At 44.2% G+C, this 24,638-nt stretch overlaps 1 protein-coding gene across 1 annotated transcript in view; it reads right to left on the reverse strand.

Annotated features, from left to right (window-relative positions):
* Window positions 1-204: 204 nt before the first annotated feature.
* Window positions 205-24,638, reverse strand: part of LOC124544822 (lysine-specific demethylase 5A) — a 48,363-nt gene continuing 23,929 nt past the window's right edge. The window contains exon 2 of the mRNA XM_047123514.1: window positions 205-3,931. Coding sequence (XP_046979470.1) covers window positions 3,908-3,931 — 24 coding nt within the window. The 3' untranslated portion in view covers window positions 205-3,907. The remainder of the gene's footprint in view (window positions 3,932-24,638) is intronic.

Raw genomic sequence — 24,638 nt, forward strand, 5'->3', positions numbered from 1 at the left:
AAATCTCCTTTGCATCTTTTATGGCACCATTTTTTTTTTTCAGCCATTAAAACAAACATATTGCGAAAACAAAAATTGCCAATGTACAGTCATCCACATGCTCCAGTGCATGCACAGAAAGGACAACACACTGCCTCTATTTTAAAGCAACACAAGTAGTTAATTAACTTTTTATGTTGAAATTTATTTGGTCCAAAAATAAAATTAAAATCATATTCTCAATATTTTATTTCATTTTGGTGGAAAAGTAAGATGACAAATATAATTACAAAGCAATAAAGTTTTCATACAAGGGAACTACACTAATTATTCACCAGCATCATCCTCATGTTACTGACATGTGTTTTGCATGCATAATACAAGTTGCAGTTGTGTCTGTGCTTAACTCAAGAGAAATACAACTTCCCAGAGATATGAGCGTCCATGAACACAAATTTTATTAAGAGAACTGTCTTTCCTTTCTCCACTTCACTATTCTGGAATAGAAAACAAATACATCTTCGCAAATCTGCAGCTGAATGTCTACAAAAGAACATGTTTACCACAGGAAGACCATACATTTAACAGTACAGCAGCTGGTTACAAGTGACTGTACACACGCACACATGGAGAATGTTCCTGTCAGCAGTGTTTGACACCTTTTCATGACACTTGTAATACTGCTGGGTACAATATGAAATTGCAATGGCTCCATTATGTGTTAGCAAATAAACATGCCCTTCACAAGACAAAAATTGACAAGTGTAACACATAATAATTTCCCAAATTGTTACATAAATAAGAGAAAATATTATTTACATATACTGATACTCAGTAACTATATTTTCTGATAACTAGTCTGCTCTCTGTCCCAGAGTTTCGCCTACATTTTTATGAAGTATAAGTATTGAAATAAGTCAATGGCATTAGTGCACACACAATCTTATGAGTGACAAGCACATGAATTCTTAATGTATTTAATGACAATCCACAAGTTACAGAAACTATACACATTAAAAAATAATACAAATATTGCTCTAGAAGAAATAAAAACTCTGAATGAAAATGAATACATGTATTTATATATTGATGAATCTTAAGCATCTAAAATGAGATCACAGTTCTTAGGAAACACTGATTTTATGAATAATCTTACACATCAGGGTTTTAGAGGTGTTAACAAATGATTTCCTCTCACAGGCAAATATGAAGTGGATAACCATTTCTGACAGTTTTCCAGAACAGTAGATATTAAATTAAAACCATGAACATCGTTACAAGGTACAATTCTTAAAAGTAATGAAGACTGTAACAAGTTTAAAATGCTGTGGGAGTTACAAAAGCTGGGAGTGAGGGGGACAAAACAGGTAGAACATATATTATCCACTTGCTTTCTAAATACTGTATGTGAACAAGTACACAATATAAGCAAGTATTAAATAATCAATAAAACAATTAACAATTCACAGATAAATCAATATACTGGAAAAATCACCATGTATAGACCATAGTACTTGCAGACAAAAAAAAAGGTAAACTATTTTAAAATTACTGCCACTCCAAGAAAATAAATGTTTACATACCATTCAAACATAAATTTAGCAATGCAACTGACATCTCACATACAAGTGTTGCTGCTCAACTGGAGGGAGAGCTGTGCCATTAAGTGTGACACCAAACTCCAATGAAATGCTTGCTACTTTAGTAGTGTTAGGAATGGCCTTCAGAAACCATTAATAATTGATCCATGGCTGTATGCATGCACAGGACGATTTCAGGCTTCAAATTTAAAATCAAGGCAGAAATCAAAAACTGCATTGGTACTTGAAATATCACATCCAGCAACTACAAAATTTAAAATATAAAATTAATAAACAAGGAATTACTTTCTGTCACTTGACAATGCCGTTTATTATGGAAGACGTTTCCAGAAGGGTGGAAACAAACAAACACAGCACTGCAATTGCAGCCATTTAAGAGACTATTGTCAAAAGATGAAGTGCAGTGCATATTATGGTAGACCCAACTACAGCATAAGATGTTTGTACATAGAGGTGGAAGACATTAAAAATGATTTATGAAAATATATACTGATGTGAACAAGGAACCAAAAGGAAAGAAGAAAAGTTACGTGAACTCCAGTAACTTAAGTTTCTTTTATAAAAACTTGTAAATAAAATACGAGAGTAAAATAGTGTGATAGAAGATGGCTATATAACGTGTATATGAAAAGCATCCTTGCATTACCATTAGTAGCACGACTGGATGTTAAATTCTTCAATGGTCGGATGATCCACTTTGCTATGTAGTGTAATATGAAGAAGTTACATACAACAGAGGAAAATTTTCTTTTCAGTCTCATTTCCAACTAATGCAATAATGTAACAACCTCATTAATAGTATAACAATGTTTCAAAACACGAATGGTGATGGAAAACACAATACAAGAAATTTGTAGTTTCTGAAGAAAGGAACAATAAGTTTCATATCACTGTTGGACTATCAAGAAAGATTACAAAAATTGCAGTCAATTACACTAAATAATTAACAACTAGTTGCAGAGAGCAATAAATGGTAACCAAAAGGCTCTGCACACATAAGAATTTCTGCTAAACATAACACAAATAAAACAAAACAGCAATATTTCGAACCTGCACTGTGATGCTGTAAAGTAGCTTTTTATGTAACTCCTCATTAATGGCCCAGTTAAAATGCACTACTACCAGAATTTTATACATGAGTAGGCAATCATAATTTGTCAACAAACACGCAGAGAGTGTTTCTAGGATCTCTTTGACACAGTAAAAATAGCTATGTGCCCTGAACAGCACCACATGGTGGCTGGATGTCAAACTCCTGCTCCTGTTTTCTGTCTAAACCGTCATTCATTGTCAACGTTTGACAATGTGTCAATTGAGCATCAACTAAAAATCGCATAAAATTATTTATGCTGCACATTGCTTATCAAAAGCCTTTCACATTTTGAACAGAACACAAAATTGTGGAGGATCAAAATCTCAAGGGGGAAACATTGCACAGCAAATATTAGTCCCTGTTTTATTCCACATGCTATATTTTGAAAGAGCAGCATGACTAGGAGAAAAATAAGGGAAGGATGGGGGGAAAGTAAAACAAGGTAACATCTCAGTACAAATACACTGTCTTCCGTTGCATACCAAACTTGAGAAATTTCATCTCAAAATATGAAGCACATAGCCATTCTCACTTGCCATTTGATAAAGTCATGTGTCTAAAAAACTCGTCATCATAGATAATTACTATCATTTTCTGAGATGTAAAGCAGGGGCATCCACATGCATTTGTATGCAGAAGAAATTATTCGCTACCCTCCACACGTAAGTTAAAACTAGGATTTAAACATGCAAAAATGTCTGCACTTTATCTTTCACTTGCAAAGTTCTGCAAACTCAGGTACATCCTATTTAATATATTCTCTCTCTCTCTCTCTCTCTCTCTCTCTCTCTCTCTCTCTCTCTCTCTCATTCTCTCTCTAACATTAACACTGGTATCTTACAGGAAATGGATTATGCACATCAAGATTTTTCAGCACTAATAAATATTACAGAGGCCAATACAACTAACACAAAAATATGTACTAGTATAAATCAAATAACTAACTAATGGTGGAATACTGATACAATATGTGAAAAAGAAGAAAGATTGACAACAGTCCAAGAAACTAAAAAAAAATATGCCAAATTGTGAATTTTCACCCTAAGGCACTTTGAAAATGTCCTAATTCTTTCCACCATAAAATGAAATATACACCAAAAAGAAAACAAATTACAATTTGTATGCCAAGATACTGTGGGGAAAGAAAGTATTCCCAAGTCTGCTCGGCTGCACAAAACCTAACCCCTTTTCAATTGATTCAAAACTTGAATCCAGTTGGTTAGCAATCACTTTCTCACAATATGCTGATATCACTGTCCTGGAAAAGAAAGAAAGATAACACTTAGAATATATTTGTAACTGTGAAGACTCATTATTCCTAGACATTTTTGAAAGTTTTCTTCTTCCAATTTTTACACCAAAGAGATCAGAAGTGAGCTCTCAAAATAACAACTTTCCCCACAAAACATTTAACTTGTTTCTTTGTGACCATGCTAACAAGACAGCAAAGGTCTTGTTCTTTTGCTGGCAACATAAAATAACATGTAGGCACCACATATCAATTTTCACTGCCACAGCATTACAAGAACATAATGTAACAGGTGTCATATCCTATATTGCTTCTACACCTGCAGCCTTACAGTTTCAGATGAAAAGTGACAGTTTACCATTACCAATACAAACCTTAATTAACAGAGAAGTCCTGTCCTTGCAATACACTATTTCCAAGATCTTCAAGCAAGACACGCTTCCAGACCCATACACGACACAGGAGGAGTCGAGAAACAGTCTGTAAAAGCACAACTGCTCCCCAGCTTGAGCTGTCAAGTATTCAATGTGTAGGGGACCTACCTGTGACCTTACAGGTGAAGCAACCACCCAATATTTAACCTCACCAACACTTTACTATTTGAAGCAGTCTCCCTCACGCAAAGTTCAAAAAATTAAATTGGGACAGTATATATGAGAGTCTGAATAGATATTAAAACCTCATTATTAGACAAGCTTCTACAGCCTGTTGATGATCAACTGTAAAGTTACAAAGTGTGGTATGAGAGCCAACAGCTCACGAAACTGTTCAATATCAGGAGCAGAAAAATAGGTTCTCTATGTCTCTTAGGTATATAAAACTGATAGTGCATTCCAAACACAATACTGGAAATCACCCGTAAAGAAATGACTATTAACATTTTGTAAGGTGTGCTCTGAAATTACACCTAAGAAACTGCTAAACTATTTATGACTTCCACATGTATTACAACTAAACCAATCAAAAGCACATGTACAGTTCAGCTGTGCCCAGCACAATCAAGTTATCAATGGAAGAATACTACTCCCTGAATGTGTATCAAGCATAGCTGATCAATCTATTAGTCTTAATAACCCAAGTAAGGTGACAGTTCACTTTCAGTTTAAGGCCCTCTTTTACACTGTCTGGAAAAAAGGCATTACAGTGCCATGGCTTCAAGACAGCCATAGCAATCAGCTTGCCCCACAAGTGTGAGAGAGAATCTCTTTAAAGCTGCTGTTACTGTGTCACACTAAATTAGGACAGTACTAGGGACCAATTTAAGTGTTCAGATATATTGTAATTTACACACAGAAAAAATTAGTCATATTCTTCCAACTTGCTGAACCAAAAATGCAATTCCTTTCCCACTGCAATTATCCCTGGGATCACTAGTGTCAACTGCTGTTGACCAGAAAGTGTCAACTGAAGAAATTATAGCACTCCATCTTCCAGTACAACAATGCCAAGTGCAGACAGGCATTGAAATGTGTCAATTGATCCAAAAAACTGGTTCAATTACTGCACAATGAAAACACAATTTCACAAGAGCTTTCGGCTGCAGCCTTCTCGTCAGAACCCGCCCCCCCCCCCTCCCTTCACCCCCCCCCCCCCACACACACACATGCAAGCAAGCAACCTCACACACAACTGTTGTGCATGTCTGCAAGTCAACATGTCATTTTTATGGTGATCAGCAATCTATCTTTTCCTTATCCCAACCTGAAAGCTCAGTCACTTTACTGCTCCAGGATGCCTTGATGTGGAACAGTTTCTCACAGGAGGAGAAAATTTTAGAGGAAGGTCACTGTCAGCTATGGTTTTACTCATTGCAACACAATCGATAAGAACGCATTTTGCAACCCAGGGAACAATGACCACACCCCTTCCAGCAGATAAAATCCGCTTCACTATTACAGTAAAGGGCCCCTGCACCCATCCACTGTTTTGATTGCATTTTGTTTCTGATAAGAAATAGTGGGCCCACAGCTCATCCAGGCAGGGTTTGGTACAAAGTTGGATCCTACTTAAAACAGACTTCGTCACTCTTCAACAAATGCATCACCCATTATGTGCAAAGTTTTCTGATGGGTAATGCTCAAGGAAAAAGGCACTGTGCTCTCTTTAGTTACATCTATAACATCAGCTGTTTGATACAGCTTTGACAAATACAAATCAGTATTATACACTTTTTCAATGTTTCATCTATGACTGCAATATTAGGACACCGTTTATGTGGAACATTCCCAACTCAAGTACAATCATGTTTAAATCTGGAGGCTTGTTTACTGAATGTTTAAAATGAGGCTGGTGGTCCTCACGAGTTTCCATTGGTGATAAACCTTCTAAATCAAATGATTTGTCATGGTACCCCAGTTTGTACTTCTGAATGAAGCATACACAACACCACTACTTCAACTGTCACATTAACAAAAAATTATGAGAACTTCAAACACAATTTTATTTCTGTTGAGGCAGAGCTGTATGAAGGACACTGAACAGTCACAACCAAAAATTGAAACAATTTATTTGGGCCTGCTTATTTATTCATAAAGGGATCATTAACACAGTGAAAACAAGTATCTCTAAATACATACGGTACATATGAAATTTATAGGTTCCCCCAACTGTACACTACTACTCCTCCCCCTTCCCCGACCCTTCCAGATTACTGCTGCCACCCCACATGACAGTTGCACTCTGGCCAGAGCTGCTGAAATTAGCAGTCACATGTGCTTGATTGTGTGCAAGAATGGTGTGTGTTTCTCTGTTGCTCTTTTGCTAATGGTTGGTTTGTGGGAGTAAAGGGACCAGACTGCTACGGTCATCGGTCCCTTTTTCCAAGTACTAAAAACACCCACAGAGAATAAAAAAACGATTAACAAAATAGAGCACAGACGACACAGAACAAGAGAAACTGAGACAAAGACCAGACAAAACGAACTAAAAGCACACAGAGTGTGACGGTGGTTGGCCGACCATAGAAATAAAAAAGGAAAAGCCAACCACTTAAAACACATTAAAAAATCAGTTTAAAACCGGAGGCCAAATGCCAGAATCGACACAAAACAATAAGATGAAACAGAAACACTTAGATTAAATGATAAAAAACCCCTGCCCGAATAAAACGTAAAACTAAGTCAGCCGTAGCAGAGTCATCTGTTAAAAGGGCAGGGAGCGTGTCAGGCAGTGCGAACGACTGCCTGAGCACAGCTAAAAGCGGACACTCCAATAAAATATGGACGACAGATAAAACGGAGCTGCAGCGACATAGGGGTGCGTACTCACGGCGCAATAAGTGGCCGTGCGTAAGCCGAGTGTGCCCAATGCGCAGCCGGCGGAGGACCACAGACTCCTGGCGGGAGACCCGAATGGACGACCGCCACACAGTCGTCGTCGCCTTGATTGGACGGAGTTTGTTGGGCATGGGCAGATTGCGCCATTCAGCGTCCCAAACCGAAAGAACTTCGCGGCGTAAGACTGCCCGCAAATCAGTCTCCGGGAGGCCAATCTCCAGAGATGATTTACTAGTGGCCTCTTTCGCCAGGGGGTCAACATTCTCAGTGCCAGGTATCCCAACATGGCCTGGGGTCCACACGAAGACCACAGAGTGGGCGCAACGCGCAAGAGTATGCAGGGACTCATGGATAGCCATCACCAGACGAGAACGAGGAAAACACTGGTCGAGAGCTCGTAAACCGCTCAGGGAATCGCTACAGATAACGAAGGACTCACCTGAGCAGGAGCGGATATACTCTAGGGTACGAAAGATGGTGACCAGCTCAGCAGTGTAAACACTGCAGCCATCCGGCAAGGAACGTTGTTCAGAATGGTCCCCTAGAGTTAGCGCATACTCGACACGACCAGCAACCATCGAACCGTCAGTGTAGACAATTCCAGAACCCTGATACGTGGCCAGGATGGAATAAAGGCGGCGGCGGAAGGCCTCTGGAGGGACTGAGTCCTTCGAGCCCTATGCCAAGTAAGAGCGAGGAACACACCACGGGGGTGTACGCAGAGGTACCCGGAAAGGAGGTGGAACAGGGAAAAACCCAAGCCTGGAGAGAAGCTCCTTGACGCGTACGGCGATCGGACAACCCGACCGGGGCCGACGGTCTGGCAGATGGACGACTGACTGTGGGAACAGGACACGGTAATTTGGATGCCCGGGCAAGCTAAAAACATGGGCAGCATAAGCAGCCAGTAATTGTTGGCGTCGTAACCGCAGTGGAGGGACACCTGCCTCCACTAGTATGCTGTCCACAGGGCTGGTGCGGAAAGCACCAGTGGCAAGGCGTATCCCGCTGTGGAGAATGGGGTCCAGCACCCGCAACGCAGATGGGGATGCTGAGCCATAAGCCAGGCTCCCAAAATCCAGACGGGACTGGATTAACACCTGGTAGAGCCGCAACACGGTAGATCGGTCGGTGCCCCAGCGGGTGTGGCTCAAGCATCTCAGAGCGTTTAGATGCCGCCAACACGCCTGTTTAAGCTGCCGGATATGAGGCAGCCAAGTCAACCGGGCATCGAAAACCACCCCTAAAAACCTGTGTGATTCCACCACTGAAAGAGGTTCGCCGGCAAGATAAAGCCGCGGCTCCGGGTGGACAGTACGTCGCCGGCAGAAATGCATAACGCAGGTCTTGGCTGCCGAAAACTGTAACCCATGAGCTACAGCCCAAGACTGCACCTTGCGGATAGCGCCCTGTAGCTGATGTTCAACAGCTGCAATGCCAGTAGAGCTGTAGTAAAGGCAGAAGTCGTCGGCATACAGGGAGCGGTATCAGGGCAAGCAGCAAGGGCACTGTGAAATTCCCACTCACTGAATGGAGCATTGTAGAATTCAGAAGTGTGGGTACGAAAAGAAAGGCTCCGACGTTCCATCCGCTCTTTAATGGAGCGGAAGGCCTGGGGGTAATTCGCAGAAGCGGAACTCATAGCAAAATGCTCTGCTAAGCGATTTGCAATGACGCCGGAGTCGGTACAAACTGATCCATTCAGTGAGAGCGCAGGGACGCCGACAGGGGTCCGATAGCCATAGAGGCGTCGGATCTTGGCCCAGACCTGCGATGGAGAGACATGGAGGCCAATGGTGGACACATACCGCTCCCAGCACTCCTGCTTGCTTCGGCGGATAAGGCGGCGGGCCCACGCTCGCAGCCGTTTGAAGGTTCAAAGGCCAAGATGAAGGCACCGGTAGCTACCTGATTGTCCCTCGGACCCCGATGAACGCGCCGGACGAAATGTAAACCACGGCGCTCTAAATTGGCGTGCAGCTCGTCATCAGACTGCAAAAGTAGGTCCCGATGGAAAATAATACCCTGGACCATATTTAAACTCTTATGTGGGGTGATTGTAACGTTAACATCCCCCAACTTGTCACAAAGCAAGTAACCTGCGTGACTGGGCAGAGGATGCCGTCTTTATCAAAACTGACCCAGAGCGCATTTTGGACAAGCCCTCCACCTCCCCAAATTTGTCCTCTAAATGCTCTACAAAGAACTGAGGCTTCACGGATAGAAACGAGTCACCATCAGCTCTGTTACAGACGAGATACCTGGGCGAATACACGTCACTGTCATTCATTGCCTTTCGTTCCTCCCATGGTGTGGCCAGGGAGGGGAACGATTTGGGGTCATAAACGTTAGCTTTAAAATGAGCCCTCGAACGCTTAGAGACTGCTGGTGGCTGGCCGCCAGCGAGAGATGATGTACCACGCTTCATTGCGGGTCATCCGCCCTGATGCCACCTACTCCGACCAAGGGCCCTCCCCACGGGCGCCACCCAGCCGCAGCAATAGCCACCTGGCAGGATGGCCATTGCTGGGAGTCCTGATGCCCCAGGGAGATGGGCATCTACTCCTTGGCATACGTGGGGAGTTAACGGCGCAGGCATCAGTAGAGCGATCCCTGTGTTGTCAGGGGGCTACAACCAACAGGGTACATGGCGGCCCCACCACAACGGACTGGCTACCGTGCTGGATCTTAGGTGCAAAAATTTCCAAGGTCGTCGTCGCAGTTAAAAGCAACACTGCAGAGTGCAGCGTGGTAATCGCACCCAGGGACGGATCCTCGCCCAAGAGATGGAAAACGAGCGGGACACCATTGCAACGACGAAAAAGCCGGCTAAAGGTCTCAATGCACGACGGATACAGCGCACCACGTAAGGCGCCCTTCCCCAATTGGCTCGCTCTTCGGAACAATTTAGAAAGATGGAGGTCAAACCCGAGAGGGGACCATCACATAAGGCTGAAACATTTGAGACTCCTTTTAGTTGCCTCTTATGACAGGCAGGAATACCGCGGGCCTATTCTAACCCCCGAACCCGCAGGGGGGCTCTTTTGCTAATGAAGGCTGCACCCATATGCTTTGGGTAAGTGTCTTAATTGTGTATGACGGCAACTTAACATGTGTTCTTTACAGTTTTTAAGTACCAAACTATCTCTTCCTACACTGTTAAATTTATAAGAATCTTTTTTCTGAGGATATGAGAAATGGTTGGCCATAGCCTTACAGAAAAACCATCCCAGAATTTGCTGAAATTTAGAAAACCCACAGAAACCTAAATTGGATTGATCAGACAGAGCAAATTCCATTCTCATGATTATGAGATGAGTGTCGTAACACCTACTCTGCCTGATTTGGTTGGTAAAGAATGACAGCATGCAACAAGCGGATGACCACTGATTAGAGGTTCCTGTAATAGCTGGCACTATAAGCATATCGACGAAAAAAGTATGGTATATTTTAAATCCAGAACTAACGATAAGAAACTCTGTAAAGGATGTATGATGAATTTGTTCGACAATGACAACAGCAAATTCAAAACACTTTTCTTACGAGTGACTGTCACAACTTAGAAACAATCCTAATTATTGCATGTGTGTGCAGATTTGTTATTGTGGACAGGATGCAGGCAACTTCTTTTCACATGAAAAATGTGAATTACAGCAGTAGGTAGAAGCCAATGAGTTAACACCAAAATGGCGAAGCCAATTTCATCTGCTAGAAAGATTTTGTGAAACGCAAATGGACTTCTTTCTTCCTTAAAAACAATATACAAAATATACTAAGTGATTATTCTGGACCAACTAAATGCAAAGAACTTATAATGAGCAGCCCGAACTTCAAAAGAAGGAAAGATGAAGAATCAGGATAATGCAGTAGCCAACAAATGTGGTTTGGCAGCAGGATAACATGGGGATTAGTACATCAAATAGTTAAAACACCCATCCTCCTACTCGCCTGATCTGACAGTCTGACATCCACCAACATCTACAGAGTTCTGACTTGAAAATGAAAAGACTGGAGTTGGAGATTTTGCAGATCTTCCAGAAACATACTTAAAGGACCGAATATATTCAAGGGATATTGGATAATTAGCACTGTCCTAAAAGAGGAATGTGTTACAAAATAAGGGTATTTATGAACTAAGAGCTAGCCTTTCACTGCCTGATCAAATAATTCTCTCCTTGTCCTCACAATAGTTTCCGAAGAGACATGTCAATTTGGAAATCTGGTATAATCCTTTATCTATGTTCAATAAAGAGACCATAAGATTTATCCACAACGGATGGAAAATCAGAAATTAATATCACTGATGTGGACAACACCAGCGACAGAGCACCACACTTCATACAGCAAGAGAAGGGCCCAACAGCTGGAGTGTTGCTACCAGTTTTTAACCATGAAGCACAAAAGGCTGCCAGTGTCTACAGAGCTGTGGCAACACTGAGGCACTGCCAATGACATGTATACAAAATTGTGTTACATGATTGGTTGTGGCAGAAGCATGAAACAGCAGCACCAAGCTCACTTTTAAGTTCACGGATGTTCTTTCACCTTAACTATATCCAAGTTGGGCAAGGAAAGAGAAAGAAACTGCTATGGCCTTACTCAAGAAATTATCTCAATATTTGCATGAAGTACCTTAGCAATGCACAGAAAACATATTTTATAGCTTACTAATAGAGGCTTTTCATTGCTCAACAATAATACTAAGAACTTATTATGTAGACTCCTCCATCCCCTAGCCACGCAAGGTATGGGGGTATGCAAGATAATATCTTTGAAGTTTGGAAGGTAAGAGAGGTATTGACAGAAGTAAAGCTGCAAGGGCAGGTCACAAGTCGTGCCTGAGTAGCTCTGTTAGTACAAGCATTGCGCTTAAAGGCAAAGTTCTGACTTCGAGCACTGGTCTGGCAACAATTTCAATCTGTCAGGCATTGCAGGTTAGAGGATGAACATTAAAGAAATGTAAGGCTAAAGCAAAAAAGGATGTAAAATACAGACTGGGAATACAAGCAAAAGAATTTCTGAAAAAAAGAAATACTTTACAAACAAATATAAATTTAAGAATTCAAAAGTTTTTTCAAAAATTATCAGTCTCTGTGTAGCACTATATAGAAGTGAATCTTTTGAAATATGGTGTTATAGAAAAATGGTTAGATTGCTAGAGCTGATAACTATTGTTATTGTAATAATAACCATTATTATTACTGTCATTATTATTATGGCAAAGGCCTGGGGTCTCATATTGTGAATGCTGAGGAATGAGGAGGGGTAGGAGAAAAAACTCTTTAAAAAACCTGGATCCATCTGGCTCTGGATGGTAGCAACTTGTGAGGGCCTCTGCCTAGGATTACAGATAAAATGGTCTCAAAGGTGGAAGAGAAGTGTCAGTTCCCAAAGGCAGAGAGAATGGAAGAACTACTCTGTCAACACTTTTGGCATCCGCTCAGACCAAGCGGCTAAGGGTTAACATCTGTTCACCTAGTTGATGCAGTTGCAAACAAAGCTCTGAAACTGATCACTCTAGCTCTATTTGTGTAGCAAGAGCTTGACTCACAAACCAAGAGTAGACATGAATCATGGTAGGAGTACTATTTATACTCCAGATGGTAACCAATCCACTAGTGTCCACCATAGCACTGCAGCTAGATTATCGGATTGAGGGCAGTTTGGTTCGTTGGTTGGCTCATTGCAAGGTCATGACCTAAGATGGCAGAAGCGTAGGGAAGAACTACATAAATAAAGACCAGGAGAGAGAGCAGGGGGGGGGGGGGGGGGGAGAGAGGAATGTTGACAACATGGGGACCCCAGACACACTACGTGTGTTGGGGCACCAGCACTGTCGCCAAGCTTTCCCGATCCCAATTCCATACCACGATCATGACACAAAGAGACAACACCAGGAGAGGAGAACACAAGAAATGGCGAAACAGCACAAAGGACCAGACAAAATGGAGGAAAAGGGGGAGAGGGCACGGAATTCTGGCCAGTGTGGAGGCAAGACCAAGGCCTCCTTAACCGACGCCAATGCTAACTAAGGAACTCCAATTTCAGAGGGAAATTCAGGTACTTAGATCACAGAGAACAAACCAATTACACAAAGAAAATCCAAAAAGACATAACCAGGAGAGGGTTGTCCCCTAACCTCCGAGACGAGAAAGGCGGGAGGGAGGATTTAATGTGAAGGGCCGAAAGGTGCTGGCAGTCCAGCAAAATACATTATCCACAGGGCTTGTGTAAAAGGCACCGGTGGCTAAATGGATACCAATAATGGTGAACCAGGTCGAAGAGGAGCAGCGTGGAAGGGGCAGTTGAACCATTAACTTGACAAACATAGTTCACACGAGACAGAATTAATGCCCAATAAAGGTGGCAAAAACGATCTGTGCCCCAAGAGGTGTGGGCAAGGAAGTGAAGAAATTGAGTTTATGAAAACAGCCAACCATCAGAAGGCAGACAATGGAGCAACCATGTTAGCTTGTTGGCAGAAAGAAGACCAAAGAAATTGAACTGGGTGACCACAGTCAGATGCTGCGCATCGAGGTAGAGCTCCGGGTCAGGATGGACAGTAGCATGACGACAAAAATGCACCACCCTTGGCTTAAGGAGAGAGGATTAAAAACCGTGTGAAGGTGTCCATGCAGAAGTACGCTGGATGGCATCACGGAGCTGTTGCTCCATAGAGATGACAGAGTGGGAGCTAGCCCAAATACAGAAACCATCCACATACAAAGCAGGGCTGACCAAGGACTGGCAGATGGCACAATACCATTAATAGTGATGGGAAAAAGGGCACTTAATATTGAGCCCTGGGGTCTGCAGAGAGCTGAGAATGGTGTCAACCCAAACACTGAATGAGCTGTGTAACAGAAAGTGGCGAATAGAAATTGGGAGAGGGCCTTGAAGAAGTCACTTGTGCAGGGTAAGTAAGATGTGATAGCACCAAGCTGTGTCACAGGCCTTATGAAGATCAAAGAAAACTGCAACTACATAGCACTGCTGAAAAAACGCCTACCGAAATGTGTTCCCAATCATAGCAGATGATCGACTGGAGACCATCCCTCCTAAAAGCTACACTGGTAAGGAGATATAAGAACCTAACTGAGCCGACAAGCCACTGTCCATTCAAATAACTTGCACGGGACTTTAATCAGACTGACTGGCCAATAATTATCAGGAGCAACGGATCTTTGTCAGGCTTAAGAGTAGCAACCATAATAATGTCTGTCCACTGAGAGGGGAAAAGAAGTTCCCATTTAGTACAAGATTCATTGTTAAGATTTCACCTGACAAGGGGTAAAACAATAGTGGGAAGCTTCAACCCACAGTTTCCAGAGGAGGAAAGCAGCTGAATAGTGCAATGATGCTGATGCCATCACAAAATGGGTCACGAGGTGCTCCGCAAGAACTGATGGATCTGTATACAAAAGCTACCTGGAAGGGAAAGGCCTGGAATGGAAGACTGCCACTGACAACCGCGAAGGGTGCGGAATGTAGCCCACACCCATGAAAAAGGAACAGAAGAACCTAGGGAGGAGACAATGCAATACATCCCCTTCCTCAGTTTGATTAAGTAATGGGCTTTGGCACGGAATGTTTAAAGATAGTACAACCAGAGGATGAACAACTTCATTGATACAACCTGACGAAGGTGTAAACATGACCTGGGAGGCATTTCCAGAGGTTATCATGCGATGACCAGTATCAGGAAAGAAGAAGAGGAGGGAAAGTAAGCAACAGATCAACGGCAGAGAAGGTGCCATAGGCAGCACTGAAATGAGAAGAGGAACCATTATTAAGAAGTCACAGGTCATGGTCCACAAGAAACTGGTCAATGAGGAGCCCCCGACTAGACGAAAAAGTACTGCCACATATAGGGTGGGCAACGGCCTTGCCGCAGTGGATACACCGGTTCCCGTGAGATCACCGAAGTTGAGCGCTGTCGTGTGTGGCCGGCACTTGGATGGGTGACCATCCAGGCCGCCATGGGCTGCTGCCATTTTACGGGATGCACTCAGCCTCGTGATGCCAATTGAGGAGCTACTCAGCCGAATAGTAGCGGCTCCGGTCAAATAAAACCATCATAATGGCCGGGAGTGTGCTGACCACACGCCCCTCCTATCCGCATTCTCAACTGCGGATGACATGGCGGTCAGATGGTCCCGATGCGTCACTTGTGGCCTGAAGACTGAGTGCCATATAGGGTGATGGGCATTAGAAACCCCGTGGAGGAGGAAGGGAGGGGGGAGTTGCTGAAGGATGGCAGGTTGCAAGTGTAGGTGGCCTGTCAGGAGGGAGACAGAGATGGCAAACCATGACCACAGAGTCCAAGTGGACCCAGATGTCAACTGCTTTCAGTGTGGTACAAAGGGGGATCCTTGTACTAACAATGTCCATATGGACAACATGCAAATGCTGATCCAGTTCCAACAGATGCACGGAACCCATGAGGGGTCTGTAGGTGAGCATCAGTAAGTGGGATTCCTGGAGAATGACACATATCTGCTGAACAAAAGAAAACAGGGGATTGCAACTCTGATAGGTGATAGTAGTATCCACCACAGTTAAATTGAATAAGCACAGGACAGAGCTGCTGAGTCCCCACTTGTCACCAATGAGGATACGGTGACATCGGGGTCATGTTGTGAGGGGGAGATTGCACCTCCAGGGGTCACCAGAGGGGGGGATGGGGGGCGGGGGGTCTGGCCCAGGGAAATATGCTGCTCCTTCTCCTCCTCTGCTTTCGTGAGGGAGGTCGAGGATGGCAGGGCACAGAAAGAAAGCAGGCTACTGCAAAATCCAGAACAGAGGGAGTGGACGGCCTTGGGGCACACTGACTGATGGGTCACACGAGAGGTATGGCAGCACATCTCTAGCCTGGGAGATGTCGGGGGGAGAGGTCCCGGGAGGGAGCCTTATCACCAGGGGGTGCAATAAAAGGGAAAGTCTTCTCCAACTAGGGAATGAGAGCGGCACTCAGAGGGGAGGGTATGGTGGGAACTGCATATGAGAGGGATAGAAGAGGAAGGCGGGATGAGGTAAGGAGGAGGGAGAAAGGGGAAAAGGAAATAACAAATGCAAAATCATACGTCGCCAACACAGGGTGAAGATAATTATATTTATGACAAGCATCAGTGTAGGGTACATGACCAAGAGATTTATACTCCTGTATCTCGTTTTCCTTCTTGTAAACTGGCAGTCTGGCGAACATGGAGAGTAACAGTCATGACAATTAATACACACAGGAAGCAGAACACTGGGGCTCCCCTATCAGAGTGGGTATCCACATTCACCACATAGTAGGTCCTCCATACAGTGGGAAGACATGTCTGAAATGCAAACATTGGAAACACCTCATATAGCTTCACATCACACTGAAAACATATAGCCTTGACTTTTTCAAGGAGGGTATCTCCCTCAAATGCCAGAATAAACATGCCAGTATTGCTGTAATTGTCCTTACAGCACTTCTGAACAAGCCGAATAAAATAAACAATTTGTCGTCCCAGATTGGGCTGGAGCTCCTTATCAGTTTGAAGGATAAGGTCCATATGGAAGATGACTTCCTAAACCATTTTTGAAGACTTGTGAGGAGTAACAGATGCCAGGACGTCGCCCAGATGGTCACAAGCACTAAGGGCTGCAGATTAGGCAGCAGTAGTAGTTCTGATCAACAAATCCGATCGCATCTTGCTGAGAGACTATCAAACTTGTCTTCGATATTTTCCACAAAAATTAACGACTTTGTGGCAGAGAAAGTGTCCCAGTCAGTTCTAGTACAGACCAAATAGCAGGGAAAGTGTTTCACCCTAAGCCGGCGAGCCTAAACATCCTCCCAGGGTGAGGCAGGAAGAGAAAGCTGCAGGGTCATAAGCAGCAGCATTCAATGAGCCATTGCCAACCAAAGGGACAGCTGTAGAAGAACGGCCAGTTATTTGCAGTTAATTTCATACGCAAAGCATCAACACTGATACCGTCCACACTAATCAGGGGCTCTCCCCATGGGCACCACACAGCCACAGTAAGGGCCATCTGGCACACTGGCCACAACTGGGAGTTCCATTGCATCAGAATCACATGCAACCACTCCTAGCCATGCACAGGGAGGCAACAGCTGAGGTATCAGAAATGTTGGCTGGTTTAAAAGAGGGGGAAAGGGATCAAACTACGAAGTCATTGGTCCCCTGTTCCTAATAAAACAATGCCACAAGTGTGAGAATAAAATAGACGAGACATATAACACAAAACGGAAAGAAAGGAAAGCCCACAAGAACGAAGGAAAGGCAACGAACACTAAAAGGAACAAAAGAGGACAAGAGAACAACATAGAGATGGAAGAAACAGTTCGAAGAGAGTAAAACAAGGAAGCAGATTACAGTGGCTAGCCAACCACGAAAATAAAAAGGAAAAGCCAGCCACCCTGCAACACATTAAAACCTTCACCCTAATAGCACTAGGGTGGAGGACACAGAGGGACAAAGGACAGGTGCTAAAACTCAGATCGAACGATAAAACCCACCCTCACTGGGTGAAACGTAAAACCAAATCAGCTGATGAGGCGTTGTCTGCTAAAATCAATGATAACGAGTCCGGAAACCAAAGATGAAGTCGGAGGGCAGCCAAAGAAGGACATAGCACAAGAATATGGGCCACTGTCAACCACGCGATGCACCAACACTGAGGTGGGTCTTCACGGCACAGGAGGTAGCCATGGGTCACACATGCATGGCCAATGAGGAGCCTGCAGAGAACCACAGAGTCCCTGCGAAACGCCCTCATCGAGGACTTCCACACGTTCGTGGTCCCCTTAATGGCTCGCAGTTTGTTGTGCGTACTGAGATTTTGACATTCCGTCTCCCAAAGCTGAAAAACATTGTGGCATAATAAAGAAAGCAGGTCAGTTGAGCGGATGGCCATCTCCAGAAATGGTTTCCGTATAGCCTGTTTGGCCAGCCTGTCAGCAAGTTCATTTCCTGGGATTCTGAGGTGACCAGCCGTGCAGACAAACACCACTGAACGACTGGACTGTTCCAGGGCATAGATGGACTCCTGGATGGACGCTACCAAAGGATGACAAGGGCAGCACTGGTCGATTGTTTTCAGACTGCTCAAGGAGTCAGTACATAAAAGAAAAGACTCCCCAGGGCATGAACTGACATACTTAAGTGCACAAGAAATGGCCATCAGCACTGCAGTGAAAACACTGCTGGCATCGGGTAAGGAATGCTGTACAATATGGCTGCCGTGAACGTAGGAAAAGCCAACGTGACCATCAGCCATCGAGCCGTCAGTGTAAACCACTTTAGAGCTCTGGAACATGTCAAGAATCGAGAGGAAGGGACAACGGATAACTGCAGGGTTAATGAAGTCCTTAGGGCCACGTGAAAGGTCCAGACAAAGCTGGGGCCGAGGCATACACCATGGAGGCGTACATGAATGGACTGCAAGTACAGGTGGTAAAGGGAAGGACTCCAGTTTGGAGACAAGGGACCACACGCGAACCGCAATCATTAGGCCCGACATGGGCCGCCGATGCGGGAGATTGACTGCTGCGGATGGAAAAGGACACGGTAATACAGATGCTCAGGGGAACTACGAATGTGTGCTGCGTAACTGGCGAGCAGCTGTGCACGTCTGATCTACAGTGGAGGGACACCAGCCACCACCAGGGCGCTGGTCACTGGACTTGTCATAAAAGCTCCTGTCGCTAGCCAAACTCCACAGTGGTGCACAAGGTCGAGTAAATGCAACGCTGAAGGCGCTGCTGAACCATAAACCACACTCCCATAGTCAATTCGGGATTGAACAAGGGCTCTGTAGAGCCACAGCAGCGTAGAGCGATCTGCTCCCCAATTGGTGTTGCTCAGGCAATGGAGGGCATTTAGGTGCTGCCAGCACTTCTGCTTAAGCTGAAGAAGATGAGGGAGCCAAATTAATCGAGTGTCGAAAACCAGTCCTAGGAATCAATATGTCTCCACTACGGTGAGTGGATCATCATTAAAGTAAAGTGCTAGTTCTGGATGAACGGTACGATGCCCACAGAAGTGCAGGACATATGATTTTGCGGCTGAAAACTGGAAGCCATAGGCTAGAGCTCATGACTGCACCTTGTGGATGGCTCCCTGTAGGTTCCACTCAGCAGCACCAGTACTGGAGCAGAAGTATGAAATACAGAAGTCGTATGGCCCTACAGCTGCTGCTAGACCATTAATGGCCACTAAAAAATAGAGACACACTTAATACAGAGCCCTGCGGGGCTCCATTCTCCTGGATATGAATGGAACTATGGGAGGCACCAACTAGGACATGGAAAGTATGGAGCAACAGGATGTTCTGGATAAAAATCTGGAGTGGGCCCCAGAGACCCCACTCATACAATGTGCCAAGGATATGATGTCACCAGGTCGTGTCGTATGCTTTACGTAAGCAAAAAATGACGGCAACTAGGTGTTGCCATTTGGAAAAGACTGTTTGGATGGCAGACTCGATGGACACATGATTATCAGTGGCAGAGTGACCCTGGTAGAAGCCGCCCTGACGTGGAGCAAGCAGGCCACGTGACTCTAGGACCCAACCCAACCGCCGACATACCAACAATTGCAGCGGCCTACAAAGAATGCTGGTGAGGCTGCTGGGCCGATAGCTTTCCACATCAAGTGGGTTTTTACCAGGTTTGAGCACTGGAATGATGGTGACCTCCCGCCACTGCAATGGAAAGTTGCCACTGCACCAGATCCGGTTGAAGATGACGAGGAGATGTCGCTTGTAGTCACATGAGAAATGTTTAATCGTCTGGCCGTGGATCCGATCAGACCCAGGAGCTATTTCGAGGCAATGTGCAAGGGCACTGACGAGCTCCCACTCTGTAAATGGGGCGTTATAGGATTCACTGCGGCGTGGGGGGTAATTCTCCAATGCAGAGGCCAGAGCAAAGTGCTCAGCAATCGTGTTTGCATCAGTAGATAACATGCCATTTATGTTAACACCGCGGACGCCTGTTGGGACCTGGTACCCAAAAAGACTTGATTTTTGCCCAGACTTGAGAAGGTGACGTATGGCACCCAGTGGTCGAGACTTATCTCTCCCAACACTTCTGCTTCCATTGTTTGACAAGTTTGGCGAACGTGGGCATGGAATCGTTTAAAGGCTATGAGGTGCTCCAAGGAAGGGTGCCGCTTACACCGCTGTCAATCTCCCCGACACTCCTTAATTGCTTCGGCAACTTCTGGCAACCACCAAATGACTTCCTTACGCCTTGGGCACTCTAAAGAGTGAGGGATCGATTTTCCACCGCAGAAGCGATTGTTGTAGTGACCTGCTCATCCTTGGCGCCATGTGGGGGTGATTCACCAGTGACAGCAGAGGTGAAGGCTTCCCAGTCTGCCTTGTTTAAAGCCTATCTGGGTAGGCGTCCATGGGCATGATGCTGGGGAGTGAGTGGAAGATGGGGAAGTGATCACTACCACACACCTGCTGCCACTGACTTCTTGCCTGTATGTATACATTGTGTCTGAGTGTCTGGCAAGATATAGGTCTACAGCAGATGCTATAATCTCCACCCCATCCTCAGATGCAGAGCTTGTAGGTAGCAGTGGTGTGGCTGCCACCACAATTTCCTCTGTCTTCGGGGTTTTCTTTTTGGATTTCTCTCGCTGTTCCTTGGGTTTCCTTGGCTGGGAGGACTTCACTGGCTCAATCTCCAGGACAGAGGATGAGCGTGAAGCCCTACGACCAGCTGCTACTGGGCTCTACAGCCAGTGGCGGGTGTCGTCTTTCCCACTAGCAGAAACCTGTGAGATGATGTCATATGCTCGGGATGCAGGCAGTCAAATTTTTTGTTAGCCTCAGTGTAGGTCAGTCAGTCCAGGGTCTTGTACTCCGTGATTTTCTTTTCTTTCTTGAGAATCCTGCAGTCTGGTGAGCAAGGTGACTGGTGCTCTGCACATTTTACACAGATGGGAGGTGGGGCACAGGGAGTATTGGGATGCGAAGGATGTCCAGAATCCAAACAGGTGACACTGGAAGTACAGTGGGAACACATATGGTCGAACTCCCAGCACTTAAAGCACTGCATCGAGGGAGGGATATACGGCTTTACGTCACAGCGGTAGACCATCACCTTGATCTTCTCGGGTAAAATGTAACCCTCGAAGGCCAAGATGAAGGAACTGGTGGCAACCTGAATATCCCCCGGACCCTGGAAAACGTGCTGGATGAAATGGACACCTCGCCGCTCTAAATTGGCGCACAGCACACTGTCAGATTGCAAAAGGATGTCCCTTTAAAATATGATAACCCAGACCATATTTAAGCTCTTAAGGGGTGTGATGGAAACAGAAACATCCCCAGCCTGTCACAGGCGAGTAGTGCCTGTGACTGGGCAGACGATACTGTTTTGATCAAGACCGACCCTGACCTTATTTTGGACAAGCCCTCCACTGCCCCAAATTTGTCCTCTAAATGCTCCACACAAAACTGAGGTTTTATCTACAAGAAGGATTCCTCATCAACTCTCATACATATGAGGTACCGGGATGAATAAGCTTCGCTGCCATCCTTAGCCTGGCGTTCCTCCCCTGGTGTGGCTGGGGCTTGCGATTTGGGGTGATATTTCTTAGCATTGAAGTTAGACCTTGACACAGAAATTTATCGTCAGCTTGGGATCCTGTGTAAAGAAACCCTTATTGGATTTGGGAACCTGTGGTAAAGAAACTCACCATTGGCTGCTGTTCTATAGCCGTCAGGTGTGGCCCCTATGGTGATGGAGATGCTGCTTTTCCCACATTTTTTTCTTTTTCTTTCTTTCTTTCTTTCTTTTTTTAAACTCATTTTGTTCGTTATAGTTCGTTGCAATTGTTCGTGGCGGACGTCCCCAGACGCCCGTTGAAGTTCGTTATTGACCCCTTTACTCAGTTTTTTTATTACAGAGGACAACTAACCCTCTGACCGAACACGCTGAGCTACCGTGCCGGCGTACATTAAAAGGTACCAGTATTAGTTAAGCCACTATGGACCATACCAACATTTTTAAACAATTTTTCACATGTACAGCTATGTTCTACACTAATACGAAGCATGTTATACCTTAAACCAGAACTGTTAAGTTTATAACAAATCTGATTCTGTAGTTATAGCAGAAAAACAGATTGAAATACATCATGATGAGTTGTGACAAAAGACACCCCTAATCTGAAGTTTCTCAAGTTATTCAGACTTTATCTCTCTTCCTCGTCATCAAGACTTTTGATACTCCTTTCCCCAGAGAGTACTAGACAATTGTACAACACAAAAGATACCAGATTTAATTTGAGTACTAGTGGAATATCGGCCCATTTCCAATGCACCTTTACTTTGTTGTCATTTTTTAAGCTCACATTGCAAAACCAAACAATTTTTTAGGTGGTCTAGAAAATGGCCCTTCTAATGAAAACTGTTTACGGGGAGTGAGAAAGGAATTTTTTTTTTCACATTTTCGGATATTTACCTCATCATAAAATTTGTAATTTTGAAAATGTTAAAATTTTTACGTGCATTATTTAAAGATCTAATAAAATGGGTAATTTTTTATATAGAAGGCCGTGGATTGCTGTGTTATAAAGGTCATGTCCAGAAGGGGATGGGCACCAGGTTGAGGGAGTTGAACCAAAGTTTGAGAGACAAGAAACTTTCTGATGGTAAAATCATGAGGCAGGCTGACAGACAAAATGATTGATGAAAAACACAGTATTATGTGATGGTCATTAGAAATAATACTGAGGATTTGTTGAAAATGAAGCAGGCAGTATGGGCAACCTTTTTCCACAGACTGTCAACTGATGAAAAACCAGTACACCACCTTTGCCCTCCTGGACCTGATTCATGGTGCAATTACTGCAATGCTCAGTACTCAAACAGTTCAAACAGTCATAAACATTCCATCCCAGCAGCAGTCACAGATATCATAAAACCAATTTACAGATACCTGGCAAATCCTGAATTACTGAAGAAGTGTCTTCAAGGCCAGACTCAAAATCCCAATAAGTCATTCAATAATCTTATATGGACCCTCTTACCAAAAACTGTTTTTGTTGGAATGAAGTCACTAAAGTGGGAGGTCAGTGATGCTGTTATTGCTTTTAATGATGGCGACATTAGTAGGGTGAAAGTGCTACAACGTATGGGAATTAATCCTGGAGCAAACTGCATCAGAGAACTTGAACGGATGAACAAGGTTTGCATTGATAAAGCAGTGTACGCAGCACAGTTGGCCATTAAGAAGTCCAGAAAGAAGAAAAGAAGAAAAAACTTGGAAAAAAAAAATCAAGGGGATGATATACGGTACAGTGCAGGGTGCCTCTGACTGCCTAAAAAAAGCATATATTAAGTGAGTTATAGTCTTTTGAAACTTTAGAAGCTGTTCCTGAAAATTTACTGTTAACGTTGCATTTTTCCCTAAATCTCAGAAACCACTTCGAGTAGAGTATTCATGAACATGAACTTCCTAATGAAAAATCTTGCAGAAGACTCTTGTTTATATAAGCAAACCAAAAATTGCCATTTTTTGCATTTTTAGAAAAATCGTCAACTTTGCTCTCAATCTGTTAACCACTGGATAGCAGTAGGAGAATGAAATCTTAGAATATACACTACTGGCCATTAAAATTGCTACACCACGAAGATGATGTAACCAAAAATTGCCATTTTTTGCATTTTTAGAAAAATCGTCAACTTTGCTCTCAATCTGTTAACCACTGGATAGCAGTAGGAGAATGAAATCTTAGAATATACACTACTGGCCATTAAAATTGCTACACCACGAAGATGATGTGCTACAGACGCGAAATTTAACCGACAGGAAGAAGATGCTGTGATATGCAAATGATTAGCTTTTCAGAGCATTCACACAAGGTTGGCGCCAGTGGCGACACCTACAACGTGCCGACATGAGGAAAGTTTCCAACCGATTTCTTATACACAAACAGCAGCTGACTGGCGTTGCCTGGTGAAACGTTGTTGTGATGCCTCGTATAAGGAGGAGAAATGCGTACCATCACATTTCCGACTTTGATAAAGGTCGGATTGTAGCCTATCGAGATTGCGGTTTATCGCATCGCGACATTGCTGCTCGCATTGGTCGAGATCCAACGACTGTTAGCAGAACATGGAATCAGTGGGTTCAGGAGGGTAATACGGAACGCAGTGCTGGATCCCAACGGCCTCGTATCACTAGCAGTCGAGATGACAGGCATCTTATCCGCATGGCTGTAACGGATCGTGCAGCCACGTCTCGATCTCTGAGTCAACAGATGGGGGCGTTTGCAAGACAACAACCATCTGCACGAACAGTTCGACGATGTTTGCAGCAGCATGGACTATCAGCTCGGAGACCATGGCTACAGTTACCCTTGACCCTGCATCACAGACAGGAGCTTCTGCGATGGTGTACTCAACGACGAACCTGGGTGCAC

Source organism: Schistocerca americana, chromosome 8 (genome assembly GCF_021461395.2).
Source record: "Schistocerca americana isolate TAMUIC-IGC-003095 chromosome 8, iqSchAmer2.1, whole genome shotgun sequence".
NCBI classification, from domain to species: Eukaryota; Metazoa; Arthropoda; class Insecta; order Orthoptera; family Acrididae; genus Schistocerca; species Schistocerca americana.